Source organism: Python bivittatus, unplaced genomic scaffold (genome assembly GCF_059951505.1).
Source record: "Python bivittatus isolate LINGU-HERP-01145 unplaced genomic scaffold, Pbiv_v1 ctg000410_np1212, whole genome shotgun sequence".
NCBI classification, from domain to species: Eukaryota; Metazoa; Chordata; class Lepidosauria; order Squamata; family Pythonidae; genus Python; species Python bivittatus.
In genome coordinates, this window is record NW_028277067.1 from 6,062,962 (window position 1) to 6,086,224 (window position 23,263).

The 23,263-nt window shown below is 38.9% G+C and overlaps 2 protein-coding genes across 6 annotated transcripts in view; both read left to right on the forward strand.

The window, feature by feature from the left end:
- WIPF2 (WAS/WASL interacting protein family member 2) overlaps positions 1–19,837 on the forward strand; it is a 35,939-nt gene extending 16,102 nt beyond the window's left edge. For 4 of the 5 annotated variants that reach the window (XM_007420688.3, XM_088143429.1, XM_088143431.1 and 1 more), the window contains 7 exons: positions 5,972–6,084; positions 6,951–7,083; positions 8,340–8,453; positions 9,461–10,123; positions 12,053–12,265; positions 13,096–13,197; positions 14,920–19,837. In XM_007420688.3, coding sequence (XP_007420750.1) covers positions 6,028–6,084; positions 6,951–7,083; positions 8,340–8,453; positions 9,461–10,123; positions 12,053–12,265; positions 13,096–13,197; positions 14,920–14,960 — 1,323 coding nt within the window. In that variant the 5' untranslated portion in view covers positions 5,972–6,027 and the 3' untranslated portion in view covers positions 14,961–19,837. Of the gene's footprint in view, positions 1–3,249; positions 4,720–5,971; positions 6,085–6,950; positions 7,084–8,339; positions 8,454–9,460; positions 10,124–12,052; positions 12,266–13,095; positions 13,198–14,919 lie in introns of those variants that run through there. The other variant, XM_088143432.1, reaches the window with a different exon arrangement.
- Positions 19,838–19,999: 162 nt separating this feature from the next.
- CDC6 (cell division cycle 6) overlaps positions 20,000–23,263 on the forward strand; it is a 32,658-nt gene continuing 29,394 nt past the window's right edge. Inside the window, exon 1 of the mRNA XM_007420690.4 lies at positions 20,000–22,572. Coding sequence (XP_007420752.3) covers positions 22,364–22,572 — 209 coding nt within the window. The 5' untranslated portion in view covers positions 20,000–22,363. The remainder of the gene's footprint in view (positions 22,573–23,263) is intronic.

Consider the following 23,263-nt stretch of genomic DNA (forward strand, 5'->3'; position numbering starts at 1 on the left):
GAAAGAACATGTTGAATTCTACGTTCTCCGTGGCTAAAACCCCAAAAGGGAACCAGATCCTTAGTAAGTGGAAGAAATGAAATGCAAGAAATGCACTGCAGTACCATGCAAGGAATAGCACGTAAAATTGCCAAAAGAGGCACCGGGATACATACGCACTCAGTTTCTGTTCTGCTACTCTACTTTGTTGTGGTATTGTACTACCAGAGGATCTGTGTTCTAGAGGACCAATTCCTGTTTCTTAATACTATTCATTTTTGCTTAAACAGATTTCACATCCCAATCTTGGTGTGTTAAAATGGAAGAGAGGAAATGGACAACTAATCTGTGCTTACTTGATTCAGTTAGTGTTCAAGAGAAAAAAATCCACTTGTCTATACTGTTACAAGTGAGCTAATGGCCAGTGTGGCTGTATTCTAATTTGGGATATCTCCAATTAATCAAGAGGTTCTCACTAGGAAGCCACTGCTTGAAAGGTTTGCTGAGCATGCATCTTTCAGAAGTACTTTACCTGAGGCTGCTTGGTTGACTGCGTGCTATCTCTAAAGTAGTCACTTCCGGCCCCCCTCAGGTGATCATGCTATGATGCTACCTTCGTAACTTGGGTTACTTCAAGGCCACATGTTTTTTTGTGTTCATAAATCAAGGGTGTGACTTCATGTTGTAATGAAAGCAGGAAAGGAAATGGGAGAAGGAGGCAGTGCTTAACTTCAAGCTCCCATAGATGAAACTTACAGAGCTTGTTCTGTTGCTTCTGACTTGGAAGCTCCCAACTAGGTATGTTTCTATTTCTCAAATTTATTTTCCTTTTAAGCTATTGTGAGGATCCTGTTACTGTTGTGAAGTGCTGTGAACATGAAAAATTAGCATCTTTTCCTTGTTAAAGCTGGAATCCCATTTAGAATTATATGCTGTCTGGGGAAGGAGAAAGATTATTTTGCCTGGAGTGTTAAAGAGAAACATCTAGCTTTAGATGGAAATATTACTACTGTTTCTACTGCTTTCACTCTGAATATATTGATATATAGCATGCTTTATTTCTATACTGAGCATTAGAATAAAGAAGGGATTTGATATTCCAGGGAAAGAAGGGAACATTTCTAACCGTTTGGGAGATGGTGGAAACTAGAAGATTCCTGCCATTTCAGCATTGGCTGAAAACGTGGATGTTGATCACATGGCATAAAGGAGAGGAATTATTGATTCAGTGGTAGCATTTAATTATTTCATGATAAATGGATGGAGGCAAAGAACCTTCTAGCAGGCATATGCATGATTAATTTTTGAAAAATCGAACAATCAGTATTCTCTTAATTAGATTGCAGCCCCAATATCTACTTAGTTCTTAAGTAAGGGGAAAAATAAGCAGTATGGGGTAGAAGGGTGCGTGTTCTCATAAATCAGTGATGGACAGCCTTTTGCTGATGTGAGGTTGCACTTAACATTTTCCAGGGGTTATTTAGCTTTTTTTTAATGGACTATACTATGCCTCTGTTAAGGTTAAATATTCTTTCCTATTTCAAGATGGCAGGAAACTGTGTCACTGTGTTTCAGCCACTGTGAGGGGCACAAACAAGTTTTCTGGGCCAAAAGTTGCCTGCTCATAATAATGGGGGGGGGTCATGTCCAACAACTTAATTTAGTTTGGGAGATGGATGCTGCAGAGAATATTATAGAAATGACATTTTCCCAGCAAAGTAGTTCACTGATGTTAAGGAAGGTTTCTCTGTCTCCTAAATAGCATGAATCAACTGCTAGCTTGTAAATATCTCCAAATAAAGATTTCTTGGAACTCATAGCTAAGGTATTTCTTTTCAGGGTTCTTTGGTCAGTGGTACTTGGCTGTGTCGTCTTATGCCTCATTATTTTGGGTTCCAGAAAATCATAACTTTGACCAGTGACTTGTAATGTTTAGCACAAGGCTACTCAGCCTCTGGTCTGAGGGTTGCATGTGGCCCATATCACTGAACTGTAACTTTAATGTTCTTAACCTGTGGTCCATGGACTGATTTCAGAAGGTTCACGAACTTGGATGAGGAAAAAAAATTCAACTTTATTTTCACTAATCTCTGAGAAGAGATTTTCACCAGACTCTCAAAGGGGCCCATGGCACTAAAAGGTTAAGCACATCTGATGTAACAGAAGGAGACAGTAAATACAAGTGGATTTATTAAATGTTTGTCTTGGCTCTATTTGCTTTTGGGAGAGTGACCCACTGAACCCCAGTCAAGGGTCAGGTGCAGCCTGCCACTTATAAATGATTGTATACCAGTCCTTTAGAGCAAACTGACTGAACTCCTGTTTTTAAGAAGCTTTAATATCACTCTCTTTAAGCCATAAATAACTAACTATATGTAAACAACTTCCTCTAGTAATTTTTAAGAATTTATTTATAAGTCCTGTTTAAGGGAGAATTGAAACTGATTTTTAATTTTTCAAACTTGGGCATTTTGAAAAGGATAGTATGTTGAGTTGTAGTCTTCTTCAACCTGGTGTTTTGAATATTTTGGGATTACAGTTCCCATAATTCTCATATATAATGACTGCAAATGTTGGAAGCTATAATTTCAACATGTCTGGAGGATTCTTAGCTGGGCAAGAATGTTGTATTAAGTTTCTTTTCTTTACAGCTGGCCCTTTTTTTCTCTACATTCCTCTCTTGGTCTTTACTCATGGAAAGAACAACACAAATATTCCTTGTGAGGAAGCATCCAGCATTCTCTGCTGAGTAGCCTTTAAGGGATTTGGTGTTCCTCTTGATGTTTAGTAGATATCACAAGGAGTTCTGAGAAAGCTGTTGCTACTTTTGAATCTTATTTGAAGGAAGATGGAATTTTAAGAGATGCGTGGACACTCAGTCTTTTACTTATGTGATGGAAGTTTCAGTTAGATATTTCCACATCTTGTGCTGCTGTAGGCTATATTTAGAGATACTAGCAGATGCTTTTCCCCATAACCATTCAGAAATTTCCTTTTAAAAATGAAAAAAAAATAGTTGGGAGTCTAGTAGATCTTTTGAAACTGATCTTACAGGTTGTGTGTAGTGTGACAAACATGACTGTTCAATATATGTGATAGAATTGTATTCACTACAAATCTCTTATTGCAAATTTGTGAGAGATGTTCCTTATAACCTAAAAACGTGAACTGGAAAATTTCTTATTTTGTCTAGTCTCAGAATGGTGGAAATGCAGTAATAGATATATACATTTTTAGCCAATTACTATTGGACATTCTTTTTTAGAAGAATTAGAATGTTTGAAAAGTTTCACATGATCTTTCAGGAAGAAGTTCAAATTGGCAAAGTTATTATATTACAAGCTAATTTGAATTATCTTGCTTAGAGGTTTCAGAATGGTCTGTTTTCTGGGTAATTTTTTTTAAATGTTCAAATCATTTTGTTAATGAAATATTATAAACACAAAAACGTAATATGGCAGTGTTAATACAGTGAAAGCAGTTATAAAAATACTGGAGTGCTAAAATAAAAAGGGAAAGGAAACAAAAAAAGGAAAACAAGAAAAATCCTTATTCATGTAAAACTAGATCTTTTCAAAAACTGATAAAGAACACATCTCTTGAACCTGTTCTTTAATATCAAAGGTGTACATTTCTTTCCATCTACATAACAAAATTCTTTTTGTCGAACTCCAGACTCTATAAAGCCAGAGTTCTCCTTAAAATCTCAAATTTCTGGGTAGATTGATAAAGTTTCCTAAATGCCATCTTGTTTCTTTAAAGGGCAAATATTGAAACTGGATGCATTCCTGTGCCATTAGACTTCCCTGTTTGAAATAGTTTCATTGGACTTGTGGATTTGACAGGTATCTGTAGTGTCAGGGATGAGTCACACTTCCTCCATTACACACCTGCTCTTGCTGCGTTTCTGCTGTGATGTGGTATCTGATAAAGAATCATGCCTGTTTGGTTATGTAAACTCTGCACAAGTTTGGATGGCAACTAATGTACTGCTATATTAAGATTAAATTTGGCTGGCTATCCCTAATTATAGGCATGCTGTTCATTCCTGCACTAGAAATGTAGGAAGGGTTTTGAAAATTCTTGTTGCCGATTACAAGATAGCAGAATTGGATTCCTTGGTCTCTTCTTCTTCTTTTCAACACCATAGCCAATTCAGTGCCTCGGAAGCTTGGTTCTTGGGGTTTCTGCAACTAGCTACAGTGATACAGTGTTCACAAATTCTATGGAGAGTGTGGAGAGTGTGACAATCAGAAGTGTGCTTTTATGCTATAAACTGAAGTCATCTTGGTCTTCAGTCCTTCTGGCCTGTAGGTGTGCCATTAACTTTTATTTTTAAGGTCAGGAGTGCATGATACTCTTCTACACATTTGGTCTCCAAATAAACAGGATCAATAAGAGAAAGCAATTAGGCTGAGAATTCCAAAAGGAGGATCTGTCAGTCAGTGGGCTATAACAGCCAATAGCATTGGAGCTCCCAGGGGGTGGAAACAGAAGTAGGCAAAGACAAGATTTCTAGTACCTAGAATACTATAACATAAAACTTGCAGAATGGATGGGAGATTTTATGCATATATTGTGTTGGTATGTGTGTGTAAAAGAACATCTAGGCAGCTAGAGTCTGTATAAATGCTGGTTAAGATTTGAGAGGTATTTGGGACAATATCTGGGAATGTTACCCAATTTTAGTTCTGAGAAGGAAGGACAGATCTCTTCTTCACAACTCCAAGCCCCATCAAAGTAAGCAAAGATAGCATATTCTTAACAACCACAGAATGTGCCTCTAACAGTATTGGACCTTTAGAGTAGATGGAGATGCAAGATACAATTGATGGAAGAGGGTGCAAGAGGAAGAGACCCTTTCTGTTTGTAACACATGAGATTTCAGATCTGATGTGATACTCTACTCCTCCTATATAATTTTGACAATCAAAATTTCTTTCAAAGAGTTTTGGAAATTGTAATTTTATAAAAGCATGAATGCTGTGAAACGAGTTTTGGCCCATTCAGAGATGTAAGCTTGGGGAAATACTTGGAAGCCATGGATATTGAAAAATCTCAAGTATCTTAAATGTATAGCAAAAACGTAAGGAGAGTGACATTTGTGGGAAAGTTTTCCGTTAACTCTATGAGAGAGTTTTATATATTAAAAACAGATAATTTGGATAGCTGCCTCATTTTTATAATTGCTTGTATCATTGAGAAGTATGAGCATAGTTCTGTTGTCATCTGGTGCTACTCCATGCTTTCTTCCATTTAGACTTCTGGTTCTATGAGCTTTGTATAAAACTTTGGGGAGTAGAGGTGGACAGTCTAAAATAACTGTTGTGAATGATGGTATAGTTAAGAAATACACTGTACAGTATGATCCCATTTAAGCTTTGCTTTTCATTCTTAAGTTTCATCTTACTCTTTCAGTTAAGATGGAGTTGTATTTCTGTAAAACATTTTCTGTGGGGCTTTCCATTTGTCAATTGAAAATTATTTATTTGCACTATTGTATTCTTTGTTAAACTCTTCTCCCAAAGTATTAGGATTATAGCTCCCAGAATTTTCAGTTATCATGACTTTTAATGTACGTGTTGAAGGTGATGCTACTACTTCAAGGTGTACTTGCAGTTATTTCAGTTTTCCTATTCCTTTTTGTTGCAATTCTTATTTTGCTGTTTTAATTATTTTGAATGGATGTGTTATTATGTTATAAAGTTAATATATAATTATTAAATATATAAAATGAGTTAATACAAAAACATATAAAATGAGTTAATATATAACTTAATTTCCTGCCCTCAAATTGTGTAAGGACTATAACTTCAGGACTTCCAGTCAATAGTGCTCTTCATCCATTTGGAGGGCACTAAATTAGGAACTATTAGATGCACAAACACTTCAGTGGGAAGCAGTGTGCAATATATTACAGTGCAGTCTTTTTCTATTGTATCTGTTGTTACTTCTTCTCTAATTATTTTCTGTTTTGCTTCCAACATTACAGGTTTATGAGTGATCAAAAGTTCTTTTTACACTAAGCCAGGAGGGAGTGGGGCAAAGATGCCAATACCACCACCCCCTCCACCTGGACCTCCTCCACCTCCAACTTTCAGTCAGGTAGTCCTTCTGCTCTTATATGCTATCTTTATATCTAGTATGGATTAACCACAAGGAATCCTTATTTCTACTGATTAGGTCAGCCTTTCCCAGCTTCTGCATCTTCCAAATGTGTAGACTTCTAGTCCCAGTCCCAGCCAGTAAAGCTTTGGCTGAGAATTCAGAGAATGGAAATCCATACATTTGGAGAGTGCTTCAGTTGTTGTAAGGTAATACTAGGAAGACAGTGCAAACCCTGAGAGCCAGGTCCAGTTCCTGTCACACATTACCATACTCAGGTAGCATAACTAGGAAAGACCTATTCCTGAAACCTATATATGTTAAGTAGATCATACCCAAACTATATAAAAGTTAGTCAGTGTAAGGCAGTGTCGTATATGTGGGAAGACCATAGATTTCATCATACAGCATTTATGGTGATGCTTCTGGATTTAATCCATCACTACTCTAGTTCAGTTGTTATAAATGAGTAGGGCTGGAGGGATCCTAAGAGGTGACATTATATATATTGGATGTTCATGGATTGACCACCAACAGTTCTTTGATTGCAGTGTTACAGATCTAATAAATAAATGGACCAAAGAATAAAATATTTATTGTAGATTGATGGATAAAGATAACAGAAAGAGTGGGAGTTGCAGATAGGGTGAAAGTGGTTGTTTGAAATCCTTTCCTAAACTACAAGACAAGTGAAAAACCTTTAGCTGCAGAAGTACAAGCTTTCAGGCTGTAGAATTGTGCTAACAGTGTACAATTCATTATACATAGGTTTTTCTTGGTGGCGTGAATGAAGGATTTGTGTGGTCTTCAGGCTGCCAAGGGATGAGAAATCTTTTTTTCATTTTTTGTGCAATATTTCCTTTCAGGCAAACACAGAGCCTCCAAAATTGAACAGAGATGAGCAGCGAGGGAGGGGCGCTCTGCTACAAGACATCTGTAAAGGGACCAAATTGAAAAAAGTGGCTCAAGTTAATGACCGCAGTGCACCTATCCTTGAAAGTAAGTAGCTGAATGAAGCAACTGTCAGAAGATTTTTGTCATCAAATTAAAGGAAAGGTGTTGCATTCCTCCAGTTGCCCCTTTCTCTTGGAAATAACCTGTAGTTCATTAGACATATAGGATGGGTTCATACATTTCTTTTGTGCATGGCCTTTGCATGTCCTGTGAACCTAAAGATCGTAATTTATTCAACAAATTACGATTAAGCAAAGCATCATTTCCCACAAAGTATAATTCAGGTCAGCAATGTAAACAGAGTTTGGGAAATTATGTTTAAAATAATTCAGGGTAGACACATGAGAGAGTAGTCCAGAAATTAAATAAATGTAACTAGGTGAGGGCTTGTTGCCAGTAAAATTATCCTTGGAATCAGTCTACAAGATGGATTCCGGGAAATAATTCTTTAAGCAATTTAGACACAATCTGTTGTCCTCCCACCTTACTTCTGACAATGAATGACTTTGTTTTGTTTTGGTTGGTTCTTATCAGATAGCATCCAAATGGATTATGCTGTTATTGTTTGCTTATCTTGATCGTTTTGCATTTAATTGGTCTAGTTTAGGAAGAATTAGGAAGGAGGGAGGAAAAGAGTCTGTGAGGGACATTGAACTGCTTAACCACTGGAATTTCTACTCAGTACAACTTCTAGTGCACAACAGGATATTTTTTGTGTACTAGAAGTTGTTTTAGGCTTTCTAAAGGGAAATTTTGATGCTGTGTGAACTACGTTCAACTTTGCAGTGAAAAATGTAAAGTGTTAGAAGTCTTTAGATTAATATTAAAATATAGATGAAGTCCAAGCACTTACACCTTAGTACTAAACATTAGAAACAAAAGTTTCTGAATCTTGGGGTGAAAATAAATCTGTAACATGGGATATGTTTATCCCTAACTAACCAGATGGAAATAGTCTGACAACCAGCTGAATCTGAGCAGTAAAGTTATTTACTTCCCTGCTCCTCACACTTACAGATAAATCAACACAGCTAGACATAAATCCAATATCAGTGCCTTTGTTTTATGTAAACCTAAGATGAAGTTACTGTCTTCCCTTTCCTTGCATTAAATAGAAGAATAAGACTATCTCTTTAAAACATTCTAGTGGAAAATGCACTAAACTTTGGACATTCAAATAGCAATCTCAGATACCATTAGTTACGGGTAGACCAAGCAATTGTGAATTTGCCTGCAATAGCTATAATAATAAACTGCTTGTGTTACACAGTCTGATAATCTGGAAGCCTTTTTAATTTCAGAATCCAAGGGTGGCAGCAGCTATAATTCTAGTGCATCTCCCCTTCCACCAAAGGTGGGCCTTTTCCAAGGTGGTATCCCCAAGCTACGACCCATGGGTGTAAAAGAAAGTTCAGGTGATTTGATTTAAAATACCTTTCTTTTAGATATTTTAAAACATGATTTGAAATGTTAAATTTGAGGCCTTTTAATAGCATCTAACTAGAATGAGAATGGGAGCTATATATTCTCCACCTCTTTGGTCTTTGTACGTATTATTGGTATACTTCAAGGACGGCATGCTTTCATATGAACCTAAGTCCTTACATGTGGCAGAAACAGCACTAGAGAATGTTTTTTGCCCAATCTGGAGATGACCAGGATAAGGCTTTTCCAGTGGTGGACCCTAGTGTCTAGAGGGCCTTCTCAAAGTAGATGCACTTGATCCTGAGAGAATGTGTTTCTGGCTGACAAGAAGAAACAGATAATTAAGGAAACCAACACATTAGAAAGCTGAGAAGGCAGCTGGGAAGAAAATTACAGTAGTATGGATGAGAACTAAATATCTGAGGAAGTTGGATAGGTGAAGACTATAAAAAATAGAAGGGAGGATCTCTCAGTGCTTGAGGTCAAGAGGAATAGTATACTGTTAATATTGGAGAGAATTAGAATTGGAAGACTATAGTTTAAGACCTTTAGAAATTGGAGAGTCATGAATGGTTCAGCAGAATTTCAAAATGCATACTGTAAATGAATCAATCATCCAGACTTTCAGTCCACTGTAGCCAGAATAAACTGGGGATTCAGAAGTCATCATTTATTTCCCTTGCTATGCCCTACCTATATCCTTCATTTGAATCTGTATTCCTTTCACTTCCTATTGGAAATAATTAAGTGTAGGGATTTAAAATCTGCTAGTCATCTGCAGTTAGGAATACATACTATATGTAGCATTGGCTACAATCTCTGTTCAAACAGTTCTGTCAGTTTTATTAAATTGGATGGTAATTTTTACCAGTGAGCTTTACCCTTTTAAGATATATAGTGACTTTTGTCACATCAGAGTTGTTAGATATCCATATAGAGTTGACCCATTTAGCTGTTCTAAAGAGTAATTTTATGTGCCATTTTTAAAATTTTCCAGACAGCTCCTCTGGGAAGCTGCTACATCAGGGCCCCGGGTGTAGATCAGCTGCACCACGGCCTCCTGTGTGTGCTACCAGCATCCGGCCCCAAGATGACACCGAAAACAGTCGAGCTTCTCCTCCAGAGCTTCCACGCATACAGAGACCTTCATTGCCAGATCTTTCACGGCCAAACAGTGCCAGTGGCACTGGTATGAAACACAGCTCTTCAGCCCCGCCACCACCTCCTCCTGGACGGCGAGCTAATGCACCTCTTGCTCCACATTCTATGCATAATAGCAAAGCACCTTCATACAACCGTGAGAAGCCATTGCCACCAACTCCAGGACAAAGGCTTCCAGGAAATCGTGATGGACCACCAGCTCCTCCGCCCATCAAGCCACCCCCATCCCCAGTAAATATCCGGTCAGGACCAAGCAGTCAGAGCCAATCCTTGGCACCCCCTCCCCCACCTTACCGGCAGCCTCCCAGTGTCCCTAATGGCCCTGCCAGCCCTATCAATGAATCTGCTCCTGAGCTTCCACAGAGACACAATTCCTTACATAGAAAGACACCAGGACCTGGGAGGGGTATGGCACCTCCCCCTCCCCCTTCAGCATCTCCTTCCTTACAGAGCAGTCGGCCCCCGCCTCCTGCCCGTGACCCTCCAAGCCGAGGTGCAGGTAAGAGATTTTTACAGCCCCTGTTCAGCTAAAAATAGGTTGTGAAATTGATAAAAATCAACACTTAATGTCTGACAACAGAAGTGCTAGTGCTCAAAAATGCCTCAAAACTACAGTATGTCTTCTAATTTGGGATATATAGAGATAGATTTACCAAAGATTGTGAATGCCCTGGTTTCATGGGATGTAGCCACTGACAAAGAAGTTCCCTATAGCGTACTATGAATTCATAGTATGCAGAAAAAGAATGCTTATGTTGCCGAATAAGAATTACAACTAGAAAATATCTGCAAATGACTTTTGGACGTTTAAAAGTACTATATCAAAGTTTAAGGGCAGGTTTAGGAATGGGTGGGTTGTAGCTAATCTTAAAGTCTTTGATTTGGTATTTCTGAAAAAAATCCTATTTATAGTGCTAGAATTTAAAGACTTCAGTGTGGGCCATGAGTCAGGAAGCTCCTCGTCCAATGATAAAGTCATTATGAATACTTAGATAAGCCACAGTTCTCTCACCTTCAGGCTCTTCATCTTCAGTATTGGTCTAAATTTGGTCTCCCTCAGGGAGACAGAATTTTAGAGATTAATATTGAACACTTGATAGCGATTTCATAAACACTTAGTGTAATCATATGACTGACAGTAGCCTTTAGGAATTATTCAGATGCTTTAACTGTGAAGATACCAACGTTTGAATATAGGGCTTATCCATGAAGGATGATGCTTTCCTTGAAAAATTGGAATAGTTACATTTCAGGGAGGTAGGGGGGCAGTCTTTTCCACCAAGCCTCTTTGAACTAGGATTGGATTTTTCATGTTGCGAGAACAGTGCAGGCCTTGCAGGCCTCCCAAAATGGGGAGTCCAGTATGAGGCAGGTCATCAATCTGATGACTTTAAAACAGAAGCAACTGTTAACTTGGCAAAAGCTTAGACCTGTCAAGATCAATAAAATGTACTGAAATATTCCCAAATATTATGTGACTGGTTTAGAAACAATCTGACCCATTTAGGGTCAGGGATTGTATGTTACTTGTCATGATGCAAAACAGGGTTTACTTTAGCTAAAATGGTCATATGATCATCTAGTTTTGTTCCCTAATCATGCTTCATTTCTAAAATGAAATGAAAGATTTCAGAATTTGCAGTTGTAGATCTTTTAGAAATAAATGACATAGACATTTGGTGATTGAAATACAAGCATTTTTATAACTGCTTCATTGTATGCATTGTAGAGCTATATAATTCTCTGGATTTGATTCCAAAAAGGTGCTTTGGAATGTGTATGTAACTCCCTCTCTGTCTGCAGTTCTTTAAAGAAGCAACATCTTTTCCTGGGATTGTGCAGCAGGTGTAAGGGGTAATCATCTGATTCTAGGAAAAGACACAACTGCTTTAAAGGATAGTAGAATGGTGATATATTCATGCTCTGCAGTTCTGTTATTTATTTCTGAAGTGCTGCATAGCCCCTACTCACAGCACTCACCAAATACTCTGTAAACTTATTCTCTTAGGATTAAAGTCAAATGTATGAATTGCCCCAGTATTGTGAATACAAACTTTTATAGCACATGTAGTGCAAGGCAAGGCTCTTAAAGGCATGCAGGGTGAATGATGTAAGATATGAATGGGAAACCAATTGCCATTGCAGTTGCACACATCATATATTTTTGGCTATCTAAAAATCTGTTGATAGAGTTGGGCTGCATCTGCTAAATTTAGGTACAATAGTATGTGTATCACCAGAAACCATGATGTGGCTTGTTTGATTTCAGCTTGGCATAATGTGTAAATTCAGCTAGTGTTTATAAACCATGGGTTATGCCTTAGTGTTTGTACCTGGCCATTATGGCTTAATCAATAAATATAGCTAAAATAACCATGACTTAGCAATGTAGTCCATGTCTTTGCTGACCTGAAGAATTTCTGTTTAGCTCCCCCACCGCCACCTCCACCCATGATCCGAAATGGTGGAAGAGATGCACCTCCACCACCTCCACCCTACAGAATACATGGGTCTTCAGATCCCATGAACCGTGGGAAACCACCCCCTCCACCTACCAGAACCCCCGTTGGACCACCCCCTCCTCCCCCACCAATGAGAAATGGACATCGGGACTCCATCTCTACTGTTAGATCTTTCTTGGGTGAGTAAAAGGAAACTGCTCTTGCCTTAATGGGCTTCTTTGACATTTAAATTGAATAGGGAATTATTCAGGATTCTAGCCTGCCCAGAAGGGAATGGCTATTGCTAGTTTTCTTTGTTCAATTCTGGAGACTATAAAAATGTTGAGATTAGTCAGGAGGAATTTTTCTCTTTGAGGATGTAGTGGTAAAATCCAAACTCTGGTGTTCAATATTAGGAGCCATCTATAAAACTTAACATTCTTGCCTTAAATATTGGTATCAAATTATATACATTTGATGCTTGAAATTAATCTGTTTGTGCCAGTTGACTTACCAGATTTAATTACAGCAGAATAGAAAAGTGGATCACATTGCTGTATCTGCAAGAAAGAAAAAAAAGTTTGTAAAAATTGAGTGTTTGTATTCTAATACTCTGTAGGATTCATATAGAACTGGTTCATTTTAAATGTTTCAGTTTGCTTTCGATAGTCTGACCAAAAGCTGCTTGGGAAAGCAAAGAAACATGATGTATATTTTATGTAAGTCTTTAATTGCTGATTTGCATTTCCAAATGACAGTAGTTTCTTTACTTTAGGTGCCAGATGACTCTGGCTTCTTGTTGAATTGTGTCCCAAATCTAGTATCTTAGGAAGTCTAATTTTACCTCACAATATTGTTTAGCTGGCCATTTTCATCTTGCACAAGATTCTCACAAAGTTTTAATGATAAAAACAGCAGGACGGTTATGAAACTTTTTGATGGATTGGGTGTGACCTTCAGTCTTGTCTACCAAATTGTTCGTCACTCTGGTTTCTTTTTTCCTTTTTTCCTTTTTTTTTATCTTCTGCAGATGACTTTGAATCCAAATACTCTTTTCATCCAGTTGAAGATTTTCCAGCTCCAGAAGAATTCAAGTACTTCCAGAGAATTTATCCCAGCAAAACTAACAGAGGTAAGTACCAATTTGTGGAATAGTATTTTTCAGCTCACAATTTGCAAACTGGCAGGCTTGTCAGGTGATTTAAAGACAATCCATAGGGCCAAAAATTCTGCTCACCAAGAGTATGAGTAAGATCATATTTATTGTTAATTTACTTCTCGTTTAACATCCACTTGTTCAGCAGCCATTCAAAGTTATAACGGCACTGAACAAGGGATACTTACAGTGGGTCCTTGTAGTTGCAGCCATCGCAGCATTCCACAGTGTTGTGATTGCCATTTGCAATCTTCACCACTGGCTTCCAACAAGCAAAGTCAATGGGGAACCTGGCAGGAGATCACAACTGGTGATCCTGTGACCATGGGACACTGTAACCATGCGGGATTCACCTAACAATGGTAACTGGGTACTGCCAGAACTGCCATCGTAAATGGGCATGGTCACATGACATCATGCCTTACGACTGCTTCACTTAGGAATGGTGTTCCTGGTCCCAATTACTGTTGGTAAGTGAGGACTTCCCGTATTTCTTGGCTTTTCCAAATTATGCAAATTGTGCAGTTTTATTTAAGTTATGCCCATGGTTCCCAAACTGTACAGTGGCGCCACAGTGAACTCGTAGGAACTCAATGGGATTTTTAATGTTTTTTTAAACTTTATTAAATTTCAACAAAGAGTAAAATATAGAAAAAGAGAAAAGAGAAAAAAAGAAAAGATCAGAGAAAAAGTACAAAAGAAAAAAGTGAGAAGCAAAAAAAGAGATAAATTCTGACTTTCTTTGGTACAGGCATAGATATAAAATACATTCACCTCTTAATCTAATGTTTAAAATAATACAAAATAAATTGTATTAATAAAGAGTATAAAAAAAACTAATACAAAGTATTTCTATAGTTATAAAATATATCAGTCATCAAACCCCAAAATTAAATTTTCATTTCTTTCAGTCTCAAGCAAAAAGTCCAGGAGTGGTTTCCAAATAGAAACAAAGCCAGTCAATGTTTTTTCTTTAAGCGAAGTAGCCAATTTTGCCATCTCCGCCAATTTCATTAATTTCACTATCCATTCTTCAGCTGTAGGTATTTGTAAATCTTTCCATTTCTGTGCTTATAAAAGTTTCACTGCTGTTATCATATAAAGAAATAAATTCCCATGTTTTCTTTCCATTTGTTTGTCCATTGTACCTAAAAGGAAAACCACTGGTTTCAATTCTACGTCCATTTTTAAAATGTTTTGAATCAAAGTACATATCATATCCCAATACTTCGTAGCCTGGGATTTTTAAATTTTTTGAGAGAAACACAACTGTTAATTATTTCTTTTAACCTAGGGATGCCGTGAAAGAATCACTGAGAAATTAAGGGTGCCATGAACCAAGAAAGTTTGGGAACCCCTGAGCTATGCATTTGGATTTTGACTTTTCACAAGGAAAGAGGAAAGACATTAAAAACCTAGAAGGATACAGAAGTAGATGAAAAATTTGTAGAGGAGGGTATGTCATATGTTACTAAGGCAGGGATTTAGGGTTTTTTTTAAAGTGACAACAAATACTTTGGGAATATTAATAGGGCTTTCATTTGTTTGGAAATATGTATAGTGACTTTCTTAGGATGATAATATCCATGTCAAAACGTTATGTTCTCTTTTGCTTTTGGGTCATGGTCCCTGTAGAAGGAAGCACCTGGTTGTATAACACTAACACCCATATATTAATAGTTTCTCTTATCTTTTCAGCTACTCGTGGGGCCCCTCCTCTGCCTCCCATCCCTAGGTGAAAAACAGCAATTGAGCATTTTTGCTTAGTACCAAAACAAATGGACTTGTTCTCAAATTCTCTCCCTATCCCCAAAAAACATTCCTCAGAAATCTGCATGAAAAATACATTCCTGCTGGGTTGTTGTTTTTTTTCCCCTATTGCAAGAACCTGGATGAATCTACCATTACTCAACTCCATCTATGCATTTCACTCCCTGACTTAAAAAGGCATCTGTTTGGCACAGCCGGGTGAGAACTCTCCTGCAGACCAATGCTAATTTCCTACCTTTCCTCCTATCTTTGCCATGGAGAGGGGGAACCCTCAGTGCATAACTGCTACAGTTCAAGAACAAGGGAAGAGTGAATATTTCCCAGAAAAGAAAACCAAACAGAACAATTTTGGAACTGTGGGCCAGATTAAAGCAATTGTTTATAGATGCTTGCTTATCGTAAGGAAGGAAATGGCCACAAATTGTGTGGAATAGGGAACGCACATTCTTTTTTAAAGGGGAGTGTCATTAAAAGAATTGAAATTGCTGTTTCACTTTTGAATGCAGGCACTACATATTCGTTTGTTAAACTGTAACTTAAAGTGGGAAGGGACAGATGAACTAAATGGCATGTCTTAAAGTCAGTTTTAAAAATGGGGAAAGCTGCATAAATATAGCAGTATCTGTAGAGGCACACACATACAAAAAAAGTGAGTACAGCAGTTACTGTGCTATGTTTTGGCAGTGTTCTTGGTCCTGCAGATCTGGAACTGTAATCTCTCTGAATGCCGGTGGCTCCAAAAGATAGCTGGCATCCTAAATGAAGCTGATCCAAGTGGGATTGTGTTTCTACAGAGTAAAAGATAACATTGTAGATATGAACAGACTATGAAATCTAGCAGCCATCACTAATACTTGTGTTAAAAAAAAGGCATGGCTGGTATTGAGGCAGTAGCAGCCACTGAAAGTAAAAAGAGGAGTGATGTGCTGGCAAACACTCGGGGTAAAGAACTAATTTAGCAAGCTAGTGGATAAACGTAGCAATACAACGCTGGCCATAAATAATATACTGAGGATACTGCATCAGTGTAGGACAAAATATACATTATGTTCCAACTTGTTAGAAGAATTCCTGATGCTGAATGTCCTGTCTTCAGAAGATCCATCTTACTGCTCTCATTAACAGAAATGCACAGCTTCATCTTCTTATCCTATGAATATCTTTCAGACATAACCTGTCGTGAGAATTTAGCCATCTAATGCTGAGGGATGACTAAAGAATGAAAAGTATTCTATTTGTTTGCTGAGAGGTGGGTGGGCCCTGACTACTGCCTACCCCAAGAAGAGTATGAGTGACTGGCAGGAGAACATTGGCACACGTTCTGGTCTAGTAACGGGGAATGCGCCATTGATGGCAGACTCCCAGTTAAGAGTTTTTAAATGATACATCATTGTGTTCTAGCTCAAAGCTGACCTTTAGTGGTTAGTAACCCCCTCCAACAAAGTAACTTTGAAAGTGAGAGAAACTGGTGAAATTCCCTCATGTTTTATTTCTGCTGGTTGTACACAACTGACAATGTTTTCTGTAGTTCTTGCACAGACATTTTTATGAGGGGGAGGGATGTCAGTTTTGTTTGTGATTGTTGGGATGCTTGTTAGGTCCTTTGCAATAGTGCCACTAATCCCATCTGGGTCTCTTGGTGGTGTCGTGGGAAATTTGATAGTGCAGGCTTTGTCTTTGAGATCAAAGGAGGCATTTACATTTGGTGTTTTCCCAGGACCAAAAAAAGGCCAGATATGGATTGCACATATGCTTCTCAACGCAGTAGTTTACACTGCTGAAAAGAGTCCCCTATGGGGATGCATGTCTCTCTCTCTCTCTCTCTCTCTCTCTCTCTCTCTCTCTCTCTCTCTGCATGTAAATCTGTTGGAAAGCAGTGCTAGGCTGATTCCAGCAGTAGAAATGCCTGATTCTGGACTAGACACCACTAAGTAGACTCTGAAGCAGAAGCAAATTCTTCCACTCATTTTGTCCCATGCTCTGCAGGTGGTTATAACATCAAGCCTAGATTGCTGGTTGGTGTTTTGCCTTATACACTACTTCTGTAATGTGATTGGTACCAGACTTATTATAATTATTGTGTGTATTTACTCTTAAATAATGTGGAGTTGGGAAATTTGTGTTATAATGATAAATATTGATCTATTTTGTATGTTGTAAAAAGTTTGTAGGCTTGCTAGCCATATACAGTACTACAAAAGTTCCTTCACCACCTACTTATCTTTTTTTTTTCTTATGATGATGGAAATTTGTCTGCTTTTAAGTTAATAACTGGGCAGTCTCTCATGTTGAGGGACTAATGCTTGGTCAGAGGAATTTCTTTTTTTCTTCTGGAAGAAAATTAAATCTTATCCAGCATAGCTTGCTGGGAAGAGAAGTTAAATGCACTGTGCATTTTGGGGAGGGGTGTTAATTTTTTTTTAAATATTATGTTCTCTGTAATGTTGGCTTCCAGTAAGTATATTCTTTGGGAAGCACTGTGAATGGGGTTCTTAAGCTTGAAATGGCAGTCAAATGAAAACTGAATAAAAGAGGCACGTGGGTTATACTTGCATGTTCTGGGCCAAAGCACTGCTTTATTTCTTCTTGCTGCCTTTTGCCCCCACCCCCAGGCCAAGCTGTTTTGGGCTTTATTATGTGAGTGGGCAAGATGTATTTGCTTTTCTTTACTAAGCAAGAGTTTTGTACAAGGAGAATTTAGCACATACATTTTGATACACATTCCAAAAAATTCAGAAAAACCATACATTTGCAGCTAGCACTACCAAGATAAGCATCTTAATTCTCTTATAAATCAGTTTTGCCAGTCTAGTGCCCTCCATCTCTGTTGCCTTGCAATGCCCAACATTTCTAGCTGAGGTAAATATGTTGGTTAAAAGTGATGGCAATTGTAGTCTGTCATTTGTGAGATCCAACTTAGGGGAGGCTGCCTTAAGTTGACTTTGAACTGCTCAGAAAATCTCCTTTTTGTATCTGGAAAACAAAATTTGTAGCCTGTCATTGAGTCTTCATCCCAGTCTTTTTACTGACTTGCTATTTTTTTTAGTGCAAATTAAAGTAGAATATTGGAAAATGTTTCACACTCTCTCCCCACCTCCATTTTTAAGGGTGGTATAGGATGAAGAATATATTTTTATTCTTCAGTGTATCTGACCTTTTCTCAAGGTCTGAAGTGATTAAAATATTAGTTTAGTAATATCTAGTTTCTTTAGCTGACCCAGGAGTTTTTAAAAAAGTCTTATCTGTCTGGTTTCTTGAGACAGTTCTACAGTTTTATATTGTGTATCAACAAATATGCCCACACAGTGAAGATTCAGGAACCTCTAGATGTATAAGGGATACACAATGCTGCTATGAAGGCTAATTGCACATACCAGACACAATATCAGAGGAACAGCTGCAAAGAGCTGTGCCAAACTACCATGTAACTGTAAGTCTCAGATGTTGGGAATACCAGTTTTAGGGTGGTTTTTTTCCTATTGTTTTAATAGGAGAATTCCTATTAAAATTGGGCTAACTGAATATGTTTTTTGGTGGTTTAGGGAAAGGCCTTTGTAGTTTTTTAACTCTCCCCATGATTATCAGACTTAATGCAGATGTTACGCAGCCCTTCTCTGTGTTGAAATATATCAATCTTCCATTGCAACTGCACAAGTATGCCACGGGAAGGGCTATTATGAAGGGTGTAATATTTCTATTGTTTAACAGCAAATGCTTCAAGCTTCATTCATGGTGCCTTATCCTTAAGTGGTTCCCAATGGAGTTTTGTGTCTGTGTGCATACACACAAACTTGTATCTTGCAAGCTTCATGCACTCTCCTCTCTCAGTGTCTTTGTGCTGCAATTTCATTTCTATTAACTGCAGAAACACTACTGAGAGCTACTTCCTATAGTTTCAAGAACCAGAATTTGAGTCTCTCGCACTGCTGGTTTTGTTTCAGATCTGATATTTCCCTTTAACAGAAAATATCCTTTTGGGGTTTTTCCTTTGCAAGTGTTTCAAATAAATTTCTTTAGGTTGTTGGCAGTGGAAGAATTCTTGAGTCCATTGCAGGGGCGCATGTGGACTTGTGTTAAAAGGAGAAAAAAAAATCTTAATGGGACTTGCATGTAAAATTCTTTCATAATTTTATTGCCCTGATATAAATAATTGTGAGAACTCTCTTGATGTGGCATTAGGAGTCTGGTTTTTAAATCATTATTTTGATAATTTTGGCATTAAAACAGTCAAATGCTTCATGTATACCTAAATTCCACTGACTGTGAGTTATCGTGTGTAGATCATTTTCCTACTTTTAAAAAAAATATAAACAGCCCTTTTTTTACAGATCTTTCCTAGTGGGATCTTTAAAGAACCATTGCCTCCCAGTTTTCTTTTTCATTTGCAGGGGACAGTAGTTACTGTATCAGTCAACAGGAGGGATGGCTGTACAACTTCCTCACAAAGGTATAAGTCAATATGCATTTGAGTGAATGCATAATGCTTCCAGTACAGCACAGTGTCCTGCCAATTATATAGCTCTGAGTGGGGAGATCATTCCCTCTTCCTCTTCAATCTGTACCATTAATCAACATCCTAGTTTTCTTTTAACATGCAGATCAATCATGTTCACCACAATTGAGAATAGCTTGTGAAGATAGCATATGCTGAAAGATTGGTTTCAGGGGAGGAGAAAGAAGATTACTTTTATTCCCTACTGACTATGTGCCTCCTCTTTTAATATTTCACTACTTTACAAGACACTGTATCTGACCCACAGGAAGTGGTGCTGTCTCTGCTAAAATTGTAGTTGCATCGACTGATGCAGAAGTGAGTCTGTGTCCATGATCTAATAAATTAATCAAATACAAATACTGTTTCCACAATTTGTTCTGTTAAAGTACATATCACTAATTTAATGTCTAGCATTGAATATGTCAAATATTTTTATTTATATTCCCTTATATAGGTTAAAGTTACTTGAAATTTCACAAATCAGTTCACAAGAAATTCACACAACATGCATTTGGAGAATTTTAAGGAAACAAAGGAGAGCAAACTAAGAATTATCTTTGCATTGACCAATTTCTATTATAACCCTATTCTCCAATACAATTCGTGCTATAATATACTTTATTTTCATTTTTTTTTTTTGATTGAATTGTCAAATGCAGGTAGGCCATAGAACTCTCCCCCCCTTTTTTTTTTGAAGAAAGAATTTGCTACAGGAGGGAAGAAGGTTCCTAAAAAAAGGAAGAGGAAAGAGTGTTGATGATAACTTCCTTTATTGTACAGGTAGTCCTGTTAACTACTGCCTCGTTCAGTGGCCATTTGAACTTACAACAGTGCTGAAAAAGTAGACTTAAGACCAGCCCTCAAACTTAGGGCCATCACAGCATCCCACCATCATGGGATTGCAGTTTGCAACCTTCACAGCCAGCTTCTGCCAAGCAAAGTCAATGGGGAAGCCGGCAGGAAGTTGCAAGTTGCGGTCACCTGACATCACACTTAATGACCATGGGTGATTCCCTTAATGATTGGAGTGGAACTGACATAAGTTGGGTACGGTCATGTGATGTTTCACTTAACAGCCATGTCACTTAGCGATGGAGTTGTCAGTCCCAATTGCAGTCATTACTTGAGGACTACCTGTATATGAATTTCTTAACAGTACCCATATTTTTTTATTATTTTCAGGAGTGTTTTGATACATCTGGAAAAGAATCACTTGTATTTTTTTAAAATTCCTGTTTATTTCCTATCAAACTTTGACAGGTATCATGATTAAAATTCTCTATTTACCACTTGCTACTCTAACCTGAAAATATAGATGCTATGTAGCCTATAGAACTCTGATGTACCAGAAAAACAGGCAATTGGTGAAACTCAATGGCAGTATATGCTGTCCAAGTAAAATAAGTATTTTGCACAATACATTTGCAAGCTTATGTGGTAATAAAGGCTGAGAAGTAAACAGACATGCCAGCCAAGAACTATAAGCAGTAAAAACCCATGTGTCACCAACTTGATTCCCCCCAGATGCTTTGGACTACAACTGTCATAAATATAACTGTCAGGAGGCCCTCCACATGGTCACCCATGCCCTGGTCACCTCCGGGTTGGACTACTGTAACACGCTCTACATGGGGCTACCCTTGAAGAGTATCCGGAAGCTACAGCTGGTGCAGAATACGGTGGCGCGGACAGTTCTCAATGCCCCTAGGAGGGCACATATAACACCGCTGTTGCGTGAGCTGCATTGGTTGCCAGTTTGTTTCCGGGTCCAATTCAAGGTGTTGGTCATCACCTTTAAAGCCCTTCATGGCACAGGACCAAGGTATCTGAGGAACCATCTCGCCCTGGTTATTTCAGCCTGCCCCACTCGGTCCAGCAGAAGGGGCAGGTTGCAGACCCCACTGGTCAAGGAATTTCAATCGGTGGGGTCTAGGCAGAGGGCCTTTGCTGTGGCTCCCACCCTATGGAACATCTTGCCTCCCGAGATCCGGTGTTCCCCTCCCTCATGGCCTTCAGAAAAGGGGTTAAATCCTGGCTCTGCCAGAAGGCCTGGGGGCCAGATGGGGGCTCCCATCTGTGGAGATAGCTGGTGGGGTGATGGGTTCTGGCTCCCCCCCCCCCAGCATCTTGAAGGTGTTAGTGCTAAAATATACAGGGTTTTTTAAGGACATTTTTAATGTATGTTTGTATTTTAATTATTTATGGATTTTAGCCACTGTTGGAGGGATAGGTGTATTTTTTCTTTTTTGTTATTGTGAGCCGCCCACAGTCACCTGTTGGGGGAGATGGGCGGCATACAAGTTTAATAATTAATAATAAATTAGTCTGCTTGCTCGGCCTATGGTATGGGAATTATACTTCTAATTCTCTAAACACCTGGAGAGCGTTGTCTTTGCAATTGCTACAGCGTTCATGTTCATCTCGAAGTGGAAACACTCGATAGTTTTCGCAGCCTTCCCGATTTTGGACTGCAACGTACAGAATTCTCAACCTGCAAAAACACATCTGCTCCCATGGTTTGTATGAGCATTCTCTTTCTCGCTGAAAAAAATGCGCTGTGCACTCTATAGGCTACGTATGGAAGCGGGTTCCCTTTCGCTTTGCAGCAAGGTTCGATAGGAATCGTAGTTCTTGCTAAAGGAGGCAAGTTTTGCTTTCAGTAAGAGGCTGCTCGCTTCTGCTCCCGTAAGCATGTAAAGGACACCTACCTTAACCGGGAAGGAGGATCCCCCTTGGGAGGCTGGACTGTATTTTCCTACTGGAAGGAAGCCCCGCTTCCTTCCCATAGAAAAATACAGTCCAGCCTCCTTGGAAGGAGACACATGTTCAGGGGCTGGAGGGCAAGAGCGGCGCAAAGGGGGCGGAGCCAATGGAAATATGCGTTTGGCGCGCGAAGAGTGGCGATTGGTTGGCAAGGAGCGGCGCGCACGGAAGAACCAATGGACGAGATTGGACGGCTGGCGCGCGCGCGGAGAAACTCTGTCGGTCAGTCGGGAAGAGGTGAGGGAGCGACGAAGGCGGTCCGGTCTTCTAAATCCAAGCCTTCCAAGGACTCGGTTTATGGTGGATGCTGGATCTCGAGGCAGGTCAGGAAAGGGCGGTGCAGCGATTGAGGAGGGGGACTTTATATGTGGGAAAGAGTCAGCTTTCCGGCGCAAGTCTTTAAGCCTGAACACGCTGCCAGCGTCCCCCCGCCCGATATATTGGACTGTAGTCTCCGTTTCATACTAGCAAGTCTTTTGAATACCGGGTGGGGGAATAATTCTGTCAGAATAGGCAGTAGGTGTGGTAGAAGTGGTGGGCACAAGGTTGGAGAAAGCTGCCCTAAGGAGCACGTGCCCTTGAAGCCGATACCTTTCTCGGTAAACGCAGGGCTTGTCTGCGCTCTCCTTCCTTCCGTTCCGTCCACGTGGCAACGATTTGGAGAGGGCGATCCAGAATAAAAAATGGGGGCAACTCATGCAACTACTTCTATCAAAAAGTTGGAAGTCCTGGTGTCAGCCTTACTCAGCTAGCTGGCCTCTGGGCAAGGGAAAGGCCATGTTGACTATAGATACAGAGGGAGGTTGTAAGCCAATGATTTGGAGCAATGCAAGTTTTAAAACTGCCCAATAGCCAAAGCTCTTTGGGTGGTTTACAATAAAACACTAAAATAATACAGTTTGAATAAAAACAGGTATGGTAAAATGAAAAATACAGACGTGGTATAAACTGGACAGCTGCAAGGGGGGGCATTCAAAAACTAAAATTAAATAGCTTGGGAAAATAAAAAGGCCT